Source organism: Condylura cristata, unplaced genomic scaffold, assembly GCF_000260355.1.
Source record: "Condylura cristata isolate star-nosed mole 26May11 unplaced genomic scaffold, ConCri1.0 scaffold00017, whole genome shotgun sequence".
Classification (NCBI taxonomy): Eukaryota; Metazoa; Chordata; class Mammalia; order Eulipotyphla; family Talpidae; genus Condylura; species Condylura cristata.
The window spans coordinates 23451573-23471819 of record NW_004567118.1 but is presented as its reverse complement, the minus strand read 5'-3'; the positions used below and the strand labels follow the sequence as shown (position 1 = coordinate 23471819).

General features: G+C 43.9%; 1 protein-coding gene across 1 annotated transcript; it reads right to left on the bottom strand.

The window, feature by feature from the left end:
* Window positions 1-2151: 2151 nt before the first annotated feature.
* CDRT4 (CMT1A duplicated region transcript 4) lies at window positions 2152-4159 on the bottom strand. The gene is made up of 2 exons (XM_012726079.1): window positions 4132-4159; window positions 2152-2600 (listed from the first exon to the last, which is right to left on the bottom strand). The coding sequence occupies exons 1-2, from the start codon at window positions 4157-4159 to the stop codon at window positions 2161-2163; spliced, it is 468 nt and encodes a 155-aa protein (XP_012581533.1). The 3' UTR covers window positions 2152-2160.
* Window positions 4160-20247: the final 16088 nt, after the last annotated feature.

Here is a 20247-nt window from a genome sequence, read left to right as displayed (position 1 = left end):
AAAGTATTTGCTGGCAGCCTCCTCAGTTCTCACGCAGATCTAGACATTGTCAATCAAGTTCCCTTGACAGCAACCTTAGGAATCCCAACTTGGGCTCAAATTGCTCATGTCTGTGCCTGTAATCCGGAGGCATCACCAAAGAGTTTGTTCAAAACAGCTACATGATAGGAATTAGAGCTGAGTTCCCTCAAAAATAATTAGACGTTTATTTTCTTAAAATTGCCTCAGAAGACAATGCATTCATTGCATTCATTCAGCAAAATATAAGGTATACCTTCTATTATATTTACATAATTATATTGTTATAATACACTGAAATTTTAATTAAGCTAGACAATGCTATTTGTTTCCTAGATCATTTTTAAATTAAAAAATAAACTCTGCTTTCAAAGAGATTAGGAGAAATTATTCCAAATCCTTATAAATTCTAACACATAATGAGTTCCTATAGTTTCTTAAATATACTGTCTATAAAAGGATAGAAGGGATAAAAATCCATATTGGAGGAATTTACCACCTGCCTTCATGTCAATAAGAGCTCAGAGTGCAAAAATCAGTCATTCAGACTCATAGGAAGCCACCTTTTTTGTTGCTATTGTTGTTTGCAAAAATCCACTCTGGCTCATAACTGGGGATCCAAAAAAGGATTTGGGGGAGGTCTAAATTTGTGCAGCTGTCCCAATGCAACTCATAGCAGAGATGAATGCAAAAGTTTCTGTAAGACCATGGAATGGAGAGTAGACACTTAGAGGACAAATTCAACCTCTTCACATGGTATTTATAGCAATTAGCGTATTGCATCCTCTCTGTCTCTGTTAGGAAAGCAGGCTGGGTGTTAATTGACTCATAACCACAAATACAAAAACTCAGGTGAGGTCAAAGAAAAGCTCTCCAAGGAGTTATGCTCAGTCAATAAACTCAGACACGAGACAGCTGTGGCTGCCCGGCATCTCTGGATCACACTTCATATCTAAAGACAAAGCCTATCTGCTTCAAGGCTGACTGTAACATAACTTGCTTGAAGGCCAGTTGGGAATATTTCCAAGCAAGGGTGGACCCATTCTAGCTGTGTTTTTAACAAATAACAACTGGGGTTCAGCCAGGAGCTTCCCCGCCCCATCCCCTCCACCTCCCACCCAAACTGTGCTCTACAAGGCAAGCTTTAAAGAAATACAGGGAAGAAAATGCTCCAGGGAACATGGGGCCCCCTGGGCCACTTCCTAGTAAACCCTCCAAGGAAAAAACACCTCAACACCAAGTTCAAGGGTCAAGATGGAATCCCTCAGAACCCCATCATGCTATAATTAAGCTCATATTCTCTTCAAGTCCCTCCTTTCAATACAATGCTTTGAGATGCTGGCACTGATTATGCGAACCACATTCCTGCTGTCCTCCCTGACAGGCTTTACCCAGAGTGGGCGCAGGAGGGCACTTGCAAAACAGGAGGAAGAAGGCGGCATTCTGCTCCTGGTAGGCTTCTGGTTTGCTTTCTTTTTTTCTGTTGGCTTGCCAGCCCTGTCTGTTTCCCCTACCAAGCTTCTTGTTCTCTCTGGCTGTGGCAGTTCCTTCTAGAATCATCTAAGTCCAGTTTTCCATTTTCCTAATAGTCACAGAACCAACTTCATGTTCCCTCAGCCAAACAGCCCCCCAGCTCAGAGATGGGGCTCTCCTCTAGGCTCAAAGCCCCAGCACCATGGAGGAGCATCCCACTGCCCCATCTCAGAAATCTGAGGTTCAGCCCATGTGCTTCATCTCCAAACATCTAACTTGTAACAAGTCCAATATCTTTCCTTTGTCCCCCCCAGACTCGGGGGTTGGGGAGGGAGATTGGCTGCTTCCTTGTTGTTGACGCCTCCATTGATTTTTGTTCTCTTCCTGTCTTCAGTTACCTGGCTAAAAATTCTTATTTATCTCTGGGTGTAGTCACTGTCTCCTGCCTGGACTGGACTGTCTCACCCACAGTTAGGTCCTAAGCCATGCTAGGAAGGAGAGCAGGAATGTCCAGACCCCCTCTGAGGGCAATGGGGAGGGGTGGCCCTCCAGCCCCACCATGCCCAACAGTCTCATCTGGTGTATCTCTGCAACCTCTATGCATGCAGAGCCCAGGTCAAATTGAAAGGACATGAATGAAATAAATACATGGCCACTGGAGCTTAATTACTACATAAGCTTGGGGGCCGGCTGCTCCTTGCTGGCCAGAAGTGAGCTGAACGGGAGCATCCTTGCCATTGGTTTTCGAGAGAAGATGATCTTGTTGTAGTTTGCCATGGAGTTGTCTCTGGCATCCGACTGGAAATGCATAGTGTCTTGGATGATGGTGGGACCAGATACAGTGTCCCACGCTGCTGACATGCCCTCTGACTTCATGTCCTTGAGAAAGTTGCCAGAAGACTTGGTCCACTTTCTCCTTTTCAGTTGGGTGGTGCTGAGCGGCTTGCTCGGCCTCGAAGTAACTTGACTTTCCTCCAAGGCCTTCATGCATTCTAGTTCTCTAGCTTTGCTTTTCTCAATGAGTTTTTTCACCACGGGGGAGATATATGTGACGTAGGCTGGCCAAAAGTTACAGTTTTCAGCCAAGTGCTGGGGGAGTTTTGAGTGTCCTACCAGCAAAGAGAAATACAGACTATTTAAAAGCACACACAACGATTCAATTCTTTAAAGAATTAACCACATTTTAGAGCATCATAGCTCATCCACCATTTGTATTCAGAAAATAAAATTGACTCAAAGTGAGGAGACAGAAAGCTGTTCCACAGTGTAGGTCAGACAAAGAACAACAACAGGTAGGTGCAAGATGGGGCACTTGGAGTCAAGCAGGCTTGATCTCGGCTTTGCATGATTGTTTAACCTCTCAGCTATTTTTTCACCACTGAAAATATTACCTTAAGGTAACTGTAAGAATTTAAAAAGGTGATCTATTTTAGAGACCTGGAACAGTGTAGCCTGGGCCTTAAATGCATGAACTTGGCTCTTACACCACCTGAGTTCAAATTCCTTTTCTGTCCCCTGAATCGATGTGAGCCTTGAGCAACATTTGTAGTCCTTCCAAACTTCAGTTGCCTTCTGAATAAGAGGACTAAGAGAATTCATAGATCTTCCATGTAGAATAAAGGAAGTAACTCCTGTAAAGCTGTTAGCATAGTACCTGGCATATAGTAACAGAATGTGGTAATTATGCATATTCTGTCTAAGACTCCTTGCCTATTTCACTTAATACGTGTTTACACTTTTCATGGGTATTACCTCTATTTCATGGACAATGAGACTGAGACTGCTTGGCTTGTACAACTGGCCCATGACAGGTTGGCTCTCAGGTGTAAGAAGCTCAAAATTCCATTAGCTTGTCACTATAGTTATTGCCAGAAGCTGGCTGTTTGAGGTTAGAGGGGTTTTGCTGGCATCTTTACCCATTCGTTTGAATAAGCAGCCTGTTCCTCTGTAGCTACCCAGTCATGGGTGGGTCCTTCCTGCTACTTCCCTTTGCAGCTTCCCTCTGTCTACCAGAAATGTCTCCAGACTTCTCTCTCCAGCAGTTTCTACCATCCCCTGTTTAATCAAGTGATAGAAAGACCTCCCTAATTTTGTATTTCTTGTGTCATTTCAGTAGGAATTTGGAAGGGGGGAGGGTAGTTAAAAGTTTCATCTTGCCAACTTTAACCTGAATTCAGTAAAATACTGTGAAGTAGAGGTAATTAAAAGAAGATACAGATTTTACAGTGACTCCCAGGCTGTCTTGTGGATTTTCAGGAGCAGGAGCTCATCTGAACATAGATCTGTTAGCGAAAAAAAAAAAAAAAAAAAAAAACCTGCTGTGGAATGCTCCAGAAGGTGCCTTCTCCCTGCAAGAGTTGTATATTATTCTGCCTGGGGAAGGCAAGATCTGCACACATCCTGTATTGCCAAAACAATGCAATGTGCAAAGGGCTTGCTGGTCAGGGCATTGGTGGAACTGGGAGAGGTGAACTGAAATCATCTGCAGCGGATGAGCAGCAGCTTGCTCCCTTCTGGATATGCTACATTCTCTGTCACTGTAACAAGAACAGCCACCTCTGTGTCTTCCCCACAGAACCCTCCCTGAAACCTTTGCCACCCCCCACTGCAGAGCTCCCACTGCAAACCCTCCAGGCCTACCTTTTGTCTTTACCTTCTTTGCATCCATTTGGTGCAATTCTAGAGGTTTCCTCACCTCATAGTTCCAAACACCTTTAGGAAAATACACTGGTTAGCCAGGGCCATCTCAAAAAGTGACCTGCGAGGAAAGACTAGTAGCCATTCTGACATCCCACGGACGAGGGTCTCTACTGGGGCGGGCTGGCAGTAGGCCGGGTGAGCAGCACTGAGGTCATATCAGTCTCTAAGCTCTGCTTTCTGGTCTACTAGCTCCCAAGGAGTGAGTGCGAGGTAGACCTGGGGCTATTCAAAGGCAGGACTACAAGAAATGGTAAAGAATAAAATGCCCCACTTCAAAACCATGCCATGTTCTCTGCCAGTGTGCAAGTGTGGTCACGTCACCGCGTGTGGGCAGAGTGCCCACACTGAGCTGCATGCTTCTGCCTGGCATGAGGAGAGGACATGGCAGAGGTGGGCAGCTGCCACAAGCCAACTGCAGGCCCAGGCATGAACTGGCATGCTCTACGCAGAGACGTGTATGGGCAATCTGGTGGGAACAGTGGTCTCCTGGGTCTCAAACTTGAGGGTGCATCTACCTAGAGGGTTTGTTAGAACATAGATTGCTGGGCCAATCCACATAGATGCTGATTCATCAATTAGTATTCTCAACAAAATATGGGGAGGGAATGCTAAAGATTTGTAAGGTTTTATCAACTACACCTAGCAATAAGAAGCAGACCAGGAAATCTTTCCAGTCCTAATACGTGTGCATTTATCCCAAATTCACTATTTCCTATGTTCAGTTTTGCTGTCACTGTGGCCTGATTGCTTAACATGTGAAAGTGCATGGAACATTTCCACATTTACCAGCCAGTCCCCAAGAATATAGCCTCAGACTTAGTTTTTTATGAGGTTTTTTTTTTTTTGATGAATAATTACATACATCTCTGCGTTAGGTTTAAGGAGTACCACAAAATGGTGTGCTTACATATATTGTGAAATGATACAATGGGTTCCTCTGACACCCCATCTTCTCACTTAGGTACAATATAAAGCTTAGGTACAATATCAGCTACAGTGATGTGGTGGTACAGTCCACCCTACTACTAATTTACCTTAGACCTTTTGAACCCTAATATACCTTATACCTTTTATACTAATTTACCTGTTACCTTTTGACCCCTTACTCCAATTTCCCTTCCCCACCCTCTGTCTCTGGTAACTAAAATGTCTTTTCTATAATTTTGGCTTTTTCTCCCTTTCTATGCCAATATATGTGAAATCAAGCAGTATTTTTTTTTCTACTTATGTTACTCAGATCATTTGCTCTAGTTCCCCCTTTTCCTGGCTGAATAATAGTCCACAGTTTCTTTATTCATTCCTCTGACAATGATACTTAGATTGTTTCTATCTCCTGGCTATTATAAATCATTGTTTTGCAACCATCCCAGGCCAGGTAGGGTCACCATCAGTTCAGGAAGCTTAAAAGAAAAACTTGGGCACTATGGCATCGTCTCTGAAGGTTTTTTTAATAATACGCAGGGGAAATAGCCCACAGGAAGGCAACAACTTGGGCCCCTAATATCTCTATGCACCGTTGGAAGGGACTTTCTCTGGAATTCTCTCATGGTCTCTTATCCTCACAGCCGTCACTTGTCCTCTCCTAGACCTGCTGTCTCTGAGTGACACAGCCCTTATCGCCCGCCTCCAGGCCCAGGTGTGCCCACTTACACATGCCCACACCAGACTCCAGGTGTCCACCATCAGGCCTGCATGCCTGTGCCCACTCTCCCAAGCACCTTCTGCATTCAAGGCCACCATCTGCATAAAAGCCTGACCATCTGCACATACCCCACAATAATGCTGCTATAAATATAGGAGTACAATGTATTTCCAGATTTTTGTTTCATTTCCATTTCATCCCAGAAATGGAATTGCTGGATCCTCCAGAGTTTTGAGGATCTCCTGTACTCTTTTCCATTTCAGTTTCTTTGTGTTTGTGTGTATCTAGACAACTTTTTCTGCCTTTCTTTTTTATATATTCATTATATCATCCTTCAATTTTTGTACAATGTATGAGTTCCTCATGAAATCCCCACCATCCATTCCCCCATGCACTATCACCATAGTCCCCTGTGTTCTTCCCCCTCCTTTTCAGGGTCTTTTCCCTTCTTCGGCCCCCCCCCCTCCAGAATGTCTCTGGTTATCAGTTTCTGTTAAGTTCCCACATGTTGCTGGTGTTATTGGTCAGAAGACCACACTTTGAGAACCATCAACTTGGGATAGTGCTTTAATAAGTGCTGACTAGAATTATCTGAGGAGCTTGCTAAAACACTGACCGTGGGCCCCATCTCAGGCTTCTGATTCAGTAGGTTTGGGAGACCTGAGAGTCTGCATGTATAAGAAACTCCCAGAGTCTGCTCACAGGCTGCAACATCTGTGAGGGTTGAGGGTGCTCCTGTGTGAAGCTCACCCTCAGGCTTCATATGTGAGACAAGCAATTCCAGCTTTTCACCCTTTTTTTCCTCCTAGTCAAAGAGCTATTGTAGAATGAATTGAGCTTATCATTGACACCACATTTACAAGGAAAATTATTCCATTCTATGAAGTAAGTTATTCACACTTTCAGCACTGTATTATAATACAACAAAGAATATCATCTCAGAGATGTATACTCTTTAAAAATAAAGAGCTAGTTTTCATTAAACCTACTCTGATCCAAGCCTTACTGAGTTGCTATTGTTAAGTCTTAGTGGCAACCTTCATTACAATGCATTTTTGGGAGAATTCAAAATACCAGTTTTCCAGGGTAGGATACTCAAACAGTCCTCTAATCAAGAGCCTCCTGTAATGACAATTTTTTAAAGGGAAGTTGGAAGCATCTTAGTCCTTCCTTTAAGAGCTCAGGAGTTTAAGATCTCAGGATCTTGGATCATCTATACCAAGTCCCCAGTAACAAAGAGAATATCACCCAGCCCATGCTGGTTCGAATTCCTGACTTACTTTGCCCATTTGTAAAGCCATCAGAAATGTGTTTGTACTTCCCAACTAATCATTTATGCTAGTTGGTGGGAAAATGTTTTGGGCTAACAGAATTTTGCATAATTTCTTTCATCCTTCTTTCAAACTTTCTAAAGTTAATAAACCCTAAAACTTCATCTAAGTCAATTAGCAAATCATTTGTTCTGACATCTCTGTGTATGTGTATGCAATTGAGCAGGTGAAGACTTGCTCGAAGTCTTTCACCATGTCACTGGACTCAGACAAGAGCCCTTTGGGCTGACAGAACAATTCCATAGAATAGTAGGGTTTTTCTCATATCCACTGATGCAGCTACCAAGAAACTATAAAACCAGAGGGAATGTTTGAGACCGCCTCAAACTCATAGGAGGACTTGTTTGTTTGAAAATAGAAAGAGATAAATAGTTGACATTAAGTCTGAAGACAAGCTGTGGGCTTTTATAATTTCCTTCAATTCTGGCACAAAGGTTCCATTTTGTCTCCCTATAAATGAAATGCAAACCAGCAGTCTACAGACAGAAACAGCATTGACGGGAGGGCCAGGAGGCATAACATTGCACTGGTCCTCTTGTTTCTACTCCAGGCACAAAGGACCATGTTCAATCCACTGGATTTTCAAGCCCAACTCCTCCCACTCCCCACCCAACCACTTAGCCCACCATTTCCAGAAGCTAGTCTGAAATGGGTCTAAGTATACAGGAGTGGAACTCTGTTTCCTCACTAGCAAAATGAGAATAAGAAGGAATTCCCCTCACAGAAGCAGGGCTGCTGTGACAAAATGTCTGGAAACTAAAGTGCTCCTAAAGCAGCAGCCCTCTGCTGCATATTACAAATACTGGGGAATCTTTAAATACCTGGCTCCCACCTGAAGCAGTGTGATTTAGCAGACATGGGATGCAGTACAGGCATCAGAATGAAAAGCTGTATTCTAATGCACAGCAAAGATTGGGACTCATGGTGCTACAATCAACCCCCAAAACACTCAAGATTTACAGCATATTAACTATGTAGAGATAGGAAACAGGTCCAGGAAACCATTATAGTCCTTTCGTAGCTCTAAGACACTTATTTTCATTCAAGAATTCCTTATTTTATATATTCAGTCCTGCATATCAGTGACCTTTAAATATTTGAAAGCACCATGGAGTATTTCCATTATCATCTGCCAGTCCCGGAATGGTCTTAGATCAAAAGAGAACTGGTGCCTTTAAGCACTGAGCTAAGAAAACTGTGGCTGTGGATGGTATTCTCATGCAAAGCTGATCTCACCCTCTGCTTCTGGCCACAAGCTGCATCCTTATCTCAGGAAACCAACTTGTAAAAGTATTTTCTGGGTTCCAGGCAGGATTCACAGCTTAGTGCTTTGGCACAAGTCAACCCCACTTGGACTTTGTGCCCCGCTAACTCCATGAGAGTGTTTATTTGTACACTTGTGACAGGCAAGACATTATCTCTATCCAGTGTTCCTAAACTGTATCCCCAACAATCTCTTAAGATACTGATAGGTGTTACCTAAAGGGAAAAGTCATCGATGGCAAGGGTCACACTGTGGGTGCATAGATCATTAGATTCAGGGGCACCGTGAACCATGCAATGAAAATACAGCAGACCTAGCCTCAGGCAGGTACATTTGAAAATACTCCATGCTCCGTTAACACAGGCTCTGAGCACCTACACTATATTCACTTGTTCTGCAGATCAAGGAGAGTCACACGTTTATTTCCAGGGAAAATGTTTATGTTGTTGGACACTGAAACTTCCCTAGTCTTGGCTTTGGAAAGCATCTGAGAATGCATTGATGTAAGACGATGGAAAGATGACCTTGCTTAGGATCTAGCTGGGTCTTTAGTTGCTCTCTTGCTCTGAAAACAACCTCAACAGGTCAGGAGTCGCACTGAAGTGTCCACACACAGAAAAATAGTCAACATAAGAGCCTAATTGCTACTGGCCTAAGCACCAACATAAGGGCCTAAGACCTACTTCCTTGTCTTTAGCCTTTCCTGCCTCTTCATGCCAGTCCGCAGCATCCTGCCTACCTTACTAGTGTCTCATCTCTCCCATTTATCTCTGGGCTGTACCAAAGAGCCTTGTCTGGCCCCAGGAGGAGACCAGCACTTTCCAAAACAGGAACCTGCTGTTATTTCATTTCACCTCTGCATTCTAACCTTCTCCACCTTCCATTTCCTCCCCTGCCCTCCACTTCCTTTGCTGCTCTCTTGTGAATTCTATTTGGGGCTGAGAAGAAAACTGCCACTTAGTCCAGAAGTGTCTTGGAAGACTTATCACTAAGGTTGGAGAGATGTTCTGAGCATGACTCAACTAAGTGCGGTGTGCAGCACATGGTCTTATCTCCATCCCAAGTGACACCCAGAAGATCCAGAGAAGCCCCCACTTGCAGGCTGACTGCACACATGACTTCCTGTATCCAACCAGGGGAAATTCAGTGCATACCCACAGACTTCTCATCATCCCTCCAAATCATGACTCCATCTCTTATCTATGTCTCCACGGACAAGGACATAGTGCCCGTGTCCCTCGGACACTACAGGAACTCTTGCCATATCCCTGCCTCTACCAGGTGGACTCTAGAAGGTCCACACAAGACCCTGGTTTGACATGCCTTGAGTGACATTCATGCCAGGAGCACTGGGAACCTTAGGATTGTTAAGGTGGAGGTGAGTGAGCTGTGGAAGGGCAAATTGGCCTTTCAGGACAGAAGAGGTGTTTTCTCCCCTCTCCTAGTACAAAGAAGTGCCTTCCCCTCCCCAAACACACACATATCCCAATAGGAAAAACAAATCCCATGAGTGCTCATTAAAGGTCAAGTTGCATGAGCAGTTTTCTTAACTCTGTTACCATGTTCTAATACAGAGCATGCATCTTTCTGGAAAGAGCTATCTCTAACCACATCTGGGCAGGGAGGCAGGAGTCCAGTCAGATTTACCCATCTTCCAGTGCAGACTCGGCATTACTGACTTACCATTTTTAGTGGGTGGGAGGGGGATATATTGCTTCCTGATGACACTCTGCACTCTACAATTTTTCTCTAAGAATTATGCCTCTACTCTGAGAGACACAACAGTAGGGATAGAACTCAAGTTTCTATGGTCATACAACATCAACCCATTCATTTCTGCATTCAGAGAAGCTATACTGAGCTCCAAATGCTCTAAGAGGTGTAGGTCCCATGCCACTAAGAACCCTTTGCAGAGTCTTCATGCTGGCCTCTTGCTTCCAAGTCTACCCTTCTCAATATCTAGAGTCCACAAAGCAGGCTTGTCTCCCATGACAAAAGAAAACAAACAAGAATAATCCATGTCATCTATGGCTTAGCAACAGAGTTCTACATAGAGATCCAACAAGTCCTATCAGCTTCTGTCCCATCAGACAGGTAATACGTGTCTCCATGTACCAGGCACTGAGCTAGGCACTGAGGGCCCAAAGTAGGCTGAAGCTAAGTCTCAGCTCAGAGAGCTTAGTGCTCCTCCTAGATGACTAAAAGCTTCCTAATCCACCTGGTGGGAGGGCTATCAAGAAGCAGGTTCAAGGAGAAAAGTTATGCTGAGTATTGAAGGACAGAGGAGATACTGAGCAGTGGGAATGATTTCAGTGCCAACCTCAATGTCTTAAAATCCTGAATGAAGGGCTTCTCTACTCATGGTCCACATTCTTCTCCCAATATATGAATCATATTCTAAATATTTATTCTAAATAAATAATCATATTCTAAATGCTAAATGATATGTTTTCTGCATAAACAATAATGCTGTTGGCTAAATAAACACTGTGAATACCCCATAGGAAGAAGCACTGGCTACTCTTTGTTCACCTATCAAGTACAAGTACAAATCTGAGTTTTATATCTAAATAAGGAATGTTCAACCATAAATGTAAATTTTTCCATTTTAAGATGTAATATGAAGACCCCCTAAGGCACAAAGCACATGTGATCATACTATCTATAGATCAACTTCCAGATTTAAAAGTGAAATTTCAGAACAAGTCAAGTAGACATAATCAGAGGAAGCTACTCAGCCTTTTTCTCCCATGGACATTGTGCAGACTTTTACAGCAGTAGTTTAGATGAGTAGGAGAAAGATAGAGAAACAGGCAACAAGAAGTAGCCTACAATCTCATATTCAAGAAACCAAAGGAGAAAGACTTTAAGCAATTTGTGCTTAGAGACCTCTCTCTGCCTGACAGCTGGCTCATGAGCAATGGAACCATGAAAAAATGTGGCTTCACAAAGTCTAATCAATCAAAAAAAGGAAGTCCTGCACAGCTGGAACAATGGGGGTATTGTGGGCTTAGGAACCAAGGGGGAACAGGCAGGCCTTTCCCAGGACTGGCCTCAATCAGCGGGCCATGCTACCCGCTTTAAAGTGCTCAAAGCACTAGGAATCCAGGCCAGCATTTATTTTGCAGAAGGTGGCTTGTATTTGAGTTTTGCCCTAAAGCAAAACTAAAAAGCTTCCTTCTATAAACTACCCTTTTACATCTCACTTCAGGCTCTGGCCCCTAAGTATGTCTCCCTACTAGTTCACTCTCCATTTAACTACTGCAAGAAAAATTATTTCTAAATATGTTCAAGTACTCACGCAATAAACATTTACTGAATGCTTATCTTGTGTCACGCTCTACCCCTGGCATGACATTCTAAGTAGGGAAAACTAGGAAAGAGCTCATCACGTTGTACCTCTCTTCAAAACATCTTTACTCCCTATTGCCTGCTGGTAAAATGTATGTTCCTTAAATTTGTCCCAGAAAAGCTTCCCCAGTTCAGCCTCTACCACCAAGGCACTGTACCATCACCTTCCCCCTGCCCACACAGGCGCACACAATGGACACTCCTTACTCCCCTTTCTCATCAAATCTCAGGCCTCTACTCCTTGGCATGTACTCTTGCGTCTGACCTGAATTCTCTCCCCACTCCTCACTTCCAAGGACCTGTGTGTCTGCCAAATCCAAGAATATAGGCTCAGCACCTCAGGGACACTTTCTTGGCCCTCTTAGGAAAAGCATTCACGCTCCCTTGTGTTCTTAGAGGGAGCCACAGGTGACCATTATAAATAGCACGTATCACATTAAGTTGAAAAAAATCATCAGCGATCAAAGACATGGAGTTTACAGTGTCTTGAGTGAACTCAACATCATGTTCCAAATCTGAACAGCTGAAGCTAAAATCTGAAATCTGGAGACTCCACACCATACATCCCTGGGACTTGATCAAGAGCGATCATGGCTGAAGAAGTGCCCTCTTTCCTGAACCCACACACCACACCACCCTCACAGGCCTCTCAAGGAGGGCTATTTTGCAAGTCCCAAGGAGACACTTGTCCTCCTTACTCCCTATCTCTACCACCATTCTCAAACCCTTTACAGCCCTTCCCCTTTGAAGCTCATGCTGTCAGACTAAGCTACCCCACCCCCCACCCCTCTACCCATATCCTGAGTCACTGACAACTTCAGTTCCTACACACTGGCTTTCCTTGCAACTTTCTTTGCATCAATAGTGGTTCCCTCATTGTCTCATATAAATGATCCTCGCAGATCTCAAACACAGCCTTCTTTGGTCCTCCCCACCCACCCATTAACTACATCTTCTCTTAGTCTCTACCACCTGCCCCTATGGCCACCCCTGTTCTTACTGTCACCAATAACTGCATCATAAATGTCAGCTGTGTGCATCCCACTCTGTTACCTAAGCTCTCCTTCCAGGTCACCCCTCAGGAGTTTCAATCTCACAGTTCCTCCATTTAATCCACTTGTTCTGTTTCCCTGAGGACAAGTCACATCTCTGTGTGTGCCATGTTTCACTCACCTACCACCGAAGCTCGGTGACGTGCCCTGTTATGTTTCCTCCCCACCACTTCTTTCCCCATCCCCTCAAGTAACCAACGTATTTTTCAGAGTCGGAGAATTGTTTTTGCTATGTTTTGTTAGTTTGCCGTCACTCCTCCCTCTATTCTCAAGAATGTTCTTGGCTTAACTCCCCCTTTGGGAAAAATCCAAGAATCATCAGAAACTCCCTTGTCTCCCCATCATCACACCTACCAACTCCCTTTGTGCTTTTGTTCCATACCTGTATAGGTCTCCCTCCCTTCCATCCCCTCTCCCTCTCTCTGAATCTTCCCCTAAACTATGTTTCTTAGGGCTCACAAGTGAGATCCTTAATTCCCAGTCAACTCAAGGCAGGTGCACTGTCTGTCCCAAGGCTGCACCGGGCACTTACCAGGTTCTGAACTGATCTGGTGCTTACTTCTGGATGGAGGCCCTTGAAAGTTCTCAGGGAGGCTCATTTTCCTACGTTTCTAGAAGGCAGAATGAAGATTAACTGACAAATACATAATATAACAAATGTAGATGATTTGGGGGAGAAATGAATCATTGAATATAATAAAACTGTTGCCTATGCTTTCAAAGAGAAAACAGCCATTACCAATTCCCCAGGACTCGAGAATGATTCTCTTGCAATTGGAAAGAAGTATTTGGTTATTAGTGTCAAGCAAATCTTTCTGGGCACAAATATATACAAGTAGTACACAGTGAAACATAACCACTATCCACACAGCAAAAGTGTGGATAATGCGCCAAGAAAACTTGAAGTTCTGACAAAAGGAGTTTTTGTTGAGTCAGAAATCCAATTAAATAACAAAGGCTTTAATGTTTCCTTGGTGTGGTAGAGGAATGCACTGAGTATTTTTAAAATCCAGGAAGGGGGCCCTCATTGACCATGTTGTATGAATGTGCTCTGGCCAGCAAGGTCTGGCTCTTCATATCCACCCTCATGCAGCTTTGCAGTAAAGCCCTCTCCTTACTGTTTTTGCTGTGTTTGTGTGATATTGTTATGTGGACATTTTAATATCTTAAAACAACAACTGACAAAACAATTAGCCAAAGCTCCTAATGTAGTCAAGCTGCTTATCAAACAAATCTTTGGAGAGTCAAATGAGCATAGAATTAAGGACAGAAGTTCAGGACAGGCCAGTTATTTCTTAGCTTTTGGACCAAAACAAGATACCGAGGTTTGCTAGGTCTCAGAGTTCTCATCTGTGAAACTGGAACAATTTATAGGAACTATGCTTGGATTGCCAGGAGGAATTATGTCAGGGGATTATAATTCAAATACACCACGAACACATGGCTTTAGTCCATTCGTTGAACTGATATCATCGTTGATACACAGGGCTATGATATATTCCACATGCCAAAGCACTGTGGTCCAATTTTCAGACTGGAGAAATGAACAACAAACTGTTTTGCCTGAAAGGGGTGAATAAGTTGAAAATCAGGTAAAAGGCTGAAGCAGGTCAGGAGATAGCTCAGGAGCTCCCCCAGCACAGGTAATGTAACAATGATGTCCCATTTTTCACCCAACCTGTCTCACCCCCCGACAATTTCAGGTCCCAGTAGCCTTGCTTCTACCATCTGCTCACCAAAAGGACACCCTCTGGAGAGCGTCCCTGAGAAATCAATCATCCGGGCGATTCTAAGGCATCAGTGTCCACCAGTAAACACATGTGCTCGCAGTACATGCACACAACCCCTGAGTAGAACAGCAATAGTTGCAGGGGTGAAAAAGAGTCTATGAACCTCATACACACACACATGCACATACACATGTATGCACATACAGTGCAACTCTCCAAAGTCGCCAGCTGTGTCTGCTGTACAACCTCCAGCTTTGACATCCCTGGTCCCAGTTGAGTTCTTTTTCTCTTCTCAGGTCACTACAGCCTTAGTCTAGAATGACTTAATGAGTGAAAATGGGCCAAGAAGTCTCGCCAGATTCCTCCTGGGAATAATCTAGAGACTTAGGTATGCAAACAACATTAAAGGGGATACAGGGCACAGCACAGTGTTTGGAATCAGGACAATTGGTTTTGAAATCCAACTTCAATTCTTTATGCCCAGTCTTGAGCAAGTGACTTAATCTTGCTGAACCTCAACTTCCTCAAACCCATGATGAGAAACACCCTGCTCAATAGGATGTTTTCATGATCCAATTAATTCAAAGAAAAGTCACTCGTGATACATGAAGATTTTTATGACTGACTGCTTTTGTGGTGAAGACCATGAATCAAGTTAATGGTATAAATTTTCTCCTCTGATTTGGAGTGGGGGCCCCTTTTGGAAGCAAGAAAAATGAATGATATTGGCACCCCAGTGGTGACTAGGGGAACTCTCAGATGAGCAACTGTCATGGGGGTTTATTTGGAGTGATGAAGATCACATGAGCCAGTGGCTAGTCTTATGCTCATTTGCTTTCTCTATAGTAAAGGTGGGAGAGAAGGGGAGAGTGTTGGTTAGAAACTGAGTTACTTGCACCTGAGTAGTCTTCAGAATGCTTATTAATGAAGGTCTCCACCTCCCTGGAGGGGTAAGCGTGGGCATGGAACTCATTTCCTCTGTCCTTCACAGCCACTGGCTTATCAGAACTTCCAATGAGGCAGAAGCCACAGGCTGAACAAAGACTCAACATTGGGCCCATAATGCTGTGGTTGGCAAGCTCCAAGATGGTCCTCAGGAAATTGCCTCCTGATAGTCATCTCCTCATAAAGCCCTTCTCCTTGAGAATAAGCTGAATCTAGCAACTCAGTTCTAACAAAAATAAAACTGTGCATATGATGATATCACTTCAGAGATTTGGTGACAAAACGTTGACTTCCCTGTTGAGCTAGTGCGCTCTTGCTCGCGTGCTCTCTCTCTCTCTCTATCTGTCTCTCTCTCTCTCCTCTTTATTTCTCTACACCCCTTCCCCTCTCATTCATTCTGAGAGAAGTCACTTGACATATTATGAGCTGCCTGGGGAGAGGCTTGTGTGGCAAGGAAATGAGACCCTTCACCAAACAGAGGAACTTAATCTTGCCAATGACCATGTGATTGAGCTTGGAAGTGAATCCTCCATCAGTTGAGCCTACAGACAAGACCACAGCCCCAGCCCACAGACAAGACCACAGCCCCAGCCCACAGACAAGACCACAGCCCCAGCCCACAGACAAGACCTCAGCCCCAGCCCAGCAACTTCATGAAAAGAACCACAGACAGAGGTCCACTCTTAAGTCCCCTATGACTCCTGATCCAGAGAAACTGTAAGATAATGTTTTGAGCAATTAAGTTTTGGTGTACTTTGTTACACAGCAAGAGCTAACTGATATAAACCCTTACTAGATATCCCAAGGGAAAATCGCACCCATGAGACCAAACATAAAAGGGCTTTCTTCTGTTGGCAGTGGGAGCAATGTCACTGCATCATTCCACTCCTATCTCTAGGGTACAATGCAATTTCTACTACAAGGAAGGGACATATGTAAGTAAAGAATTTGTGGTTACAAACTACCATAGAGATGAAGTGATCCTCCAGTAGCCAATTTTGACAGCTGTCATGACCCGGTAGACATACTAATACAGCCAGAGAGTCCACAGTTAGAATGAGGGGTGGGCTAAGATGTGAAGGGGAGGTTCAAGATGGTGCTAGAATGCTTGCCTCTAATTCTACATGAGAGAGAGAAAGATGGAATTTTAGTGGCTTCTTTTTAAAACTAAGTAAAAATGTCTTTGGCATTAACGCAGTCGTGTGAAAGCAGCAAGATCAAAATGTCAGGTTCTATCATGGAATAATTTTATCCAACCTCAACCTCACTATATAAATACTGTTTGGGCTCTGTCTTGGCCCTGAAGCCAGGAGGATTTGCGACCAATCTGCCTTTCATACACACAAACACTCACCATAAAATGGGTTCAGGAGAAGGTTTCCAGGGCCCAAGAAAAAAGCCATAGAATGATATGACTTTCAAGACCATTGTCCAACACATACCCTACGTAGGTTTGGGCTGTTCCCATTCAAGATGCTGACAGGCATCTGCCCAAGGACTGGTGATTCAAAAATTACTCTCTAGAGAGCAGGTCTTGATGGGGTTTCCTGAGTTTCCCTTGAGTTGTTCACCATTCCAGAGTAAAGAAATCGTTTGTGTGCGCAGTTGAAATGACGTGCTCTTTTATTTTCGAGTTGATCTTATTAGTTTTCTGAAGTTCTCTATCTTCAAAGCCACTAATTTAGCAACACAAGAATGTCTTCCTTGGCCATGGGTGTTTACATGGTCATCTTCCTCACTGATCAATAACAATAGTTACAGGTCATCCTGATCCCCCATCAGCTCTAAGCAACCATGTTGAGGGCAGATCTTTCAGCCCTAAATTCTAGCCTTCATATCACTAGACCCCTTTGTGCCTCAGTTTCCTCTGATGTAAGGTTTGGTTTCAGGTCCACAGTTCTCTCATCTCCCATCCAGCTTGGTCTGCCTGTGTATCACTAAGACCTCTCGTCGGGTCCCAGTAATGGAATGTACTCAAGTTTCCCAATATCCCACAAAATGAATTCCTTATGAGCCCAACTTCTGGGTTTATAAAACAGAGAAAACACTGCAAGCCTTGACCTTCAAATTTCAGCTTGTTCTCATTCCCTGCTGTGTTTCGAAGGAGAAAGCTAACGTTTGCCCTCTAGGGTGGGAAATGAGAAAAGGCAGAGGGTTAAGCCCTGAGTTGAAGCCATAACAAATCCCCCTTGGGGGCATGGAGCCCAAGAGCCTGCACTGACAGTGTTTCCATCTACCAAGTGGAAATTCTAGCAGCAGAAGCTGCTCAGCCAGACCTTGCTTTCACTCCCTCACCAACTGCCGTAAACCTGTTTCTTTCCCGTTGGAGTTGCAACGTGGAGCCAGAAATCTGGAAGAATTTAACACCCAGTCGGTTCAGACACAGGAAAACATTGTTCAAAGTAAACACTGGAATCCCTCTCTCATCATCCAGGAATGTGGAGCCAGCAGGGTTGAGATCAGCAACTTCTCAGAAAAGCCATCTCGAGCTGCTCTGCTCGGAGCTGCAGACCAGGAGGGCTGGGAGGGGCTGCAGACTCTTTTCTGACTGAGACTTGGAGAAGGCTGGGAGGTCAGCATTCCAGTGCCTCTCTCCTCCCAGGCAAGCAAGGGCAGAGCTATGGCGTCCTCCCTCTACAGAACTTACTATTTCCCCACAGCACCCAGCCTGCACGCAGAGGCCCTGCTTGTCCCTCAAGATGGGGAAGGCCAAAGGAGGCAAACTGCCCCGTGAAATACAGGGACTCAGGATGCTCTGGGACTTTCCATTTCCTTTGCCTGTGGCAAGCTGTGAAAAGTCACTCTTCCGCCCAGGAAGAAAGAGGGCTCTGTGCAGGCGAGAGTGCATGCCTCTAACCCAAAGACGTGTGCAGATGGGATGTGGCCAAGTCTTCATTTCACTTTGACAGAGATTTAATTCCAGCTTCTAAACCCCTGTGCCATTCCCTCCCGTCCAAGTCCCCTTCCTCTGAGTCCACAGACTAGAGGGAAAGGGCTCATTTCCCTTTCCCCACAGCCATATAATGGAGCCCGGAAAGACCCTACCAGCTCAATCACTTGGGTCAGTGTCCTTCTGCTTAAAATTCTGCCTAAACAATACCCACAAAGATGCAAGCCTGCACTGAGTTCTTAAGTTTTCTGACAAAGAGTGGAAGAAGACCTGCAAGTTAGGAACAGTTTGAGGAAAAGAATGGAGAGACTGACGTTGGCTAACATTCACAGAAGCTGGCTGGGCAGCTTCTGCTGCTAGAATTTCCCACAGCCATAGGTGGGAGAAGTGTTCTAGTGGCCAGGCTGCAGAGATCAGGGGCAGCTGCAGAAAAGCCAGTCTTGATAAAACCACTACAGTTCAGCATGACAGCCTGACTCTCCCTCCCCTCCCTACACACTCACCCCTTTCCTCTGTGCCGAGGGAGTCCCAGAAGGCTTGTTCAATCTATTTCTCCTAAATGTACTGAGTTTCTCCTACTAAGCAAGCAAGAAGCACTGGGTCCTAGTTTCATGAAATATCTTTCCATTCCCATGAGTCTTCCATCTTTGAACAATGTCTTTTAAATTCATTGAATATGTCTTTTACCTCCTTTGTTTATTCCTTGCTAATACTTTTTGATTAAAGTATTAATCAAATAGGATTATGTTCTTATTTCTTTCTCTTCCAGTTCATTATTTTCTAAAGGAATGCAACAGATTTTTGTATATTGATTTTATAACCTGTCTCTTTATTATGCTGATTTATAGTTTCCAGTAGCTTAGTAGTGTCTTTAGGGTTTTCAATAAATATATTGTCATGTCATCTACAAATAGTGACAGCTATCTTTCCTAGTTTGGTTTCCTTTTTATATCTCTTGCCTAATTGCTCTAGCTAGGACTTCCAACATGACAACCTCCTAGAATAGAAATGAATTTACTTCACCTCAATAACCACATATTCTGGGGTAAGATCTTCCAGTAACAGAAATGGAGAAGACCAGTGGTCCATTTCCTTAGTGCCACAGTCACAAACTACTGGGTCCCACCCTCAGGATTTGTGAGTCAATATGTCTAGATGGGGGCACAAAAATTGCATGCCTAACAATTTCCCAAGTGAAGATGGTGTTTCTAACCATACTTTGACAATCATTCAAAGGTTAGACCATCTCTGTCCCTAGACCACCATGAATGTAACTGAGATCAATGTTCTGTGCTGAGTGCTCTGATTGAAACATACACTGATGGCACAAGAGGGAGTCACCCTAATCACCTAGGAGAAGAAAGAGGAAGAGGAAGAACTGGCACATGAGTTTAGGTCTGAATAAGGAGCAGACATCAACAGAGGCAAAGAAGTGAGGAAATATAGGAAAATTTTGAGGAAAAGCAGGAAGTAGCATAATGTGATTTTAAAAGTTGAATTGCACTTTAATATTGCTGAAGCATAGAGTATAAAACAAAGATTAGATGACAGTGAGTCACCACATGGCAGCTGACCAAGAAACACCGAATGAATTTTATTGGAAAGAGAAATAAACTTCTTTTGTGTTAAGTCCCTGACAGGTGGAGGATTATTTGTTGTTAAGAAAGCTGTCCCTAAATCTTTGCTATAATAATGAACTGGAAACCAGCAAGGCTAGAGAAAGGAAAACAAAAAGTATGTTGTTTAACAACTGGGGTGATAAAAATTAGAAACGGACCAATGAGAATGAGCCATAAAGGATAGAATGTGATCACAGCTATCTACAGGAATTAAGGAGAGAGGGGTGTCTTG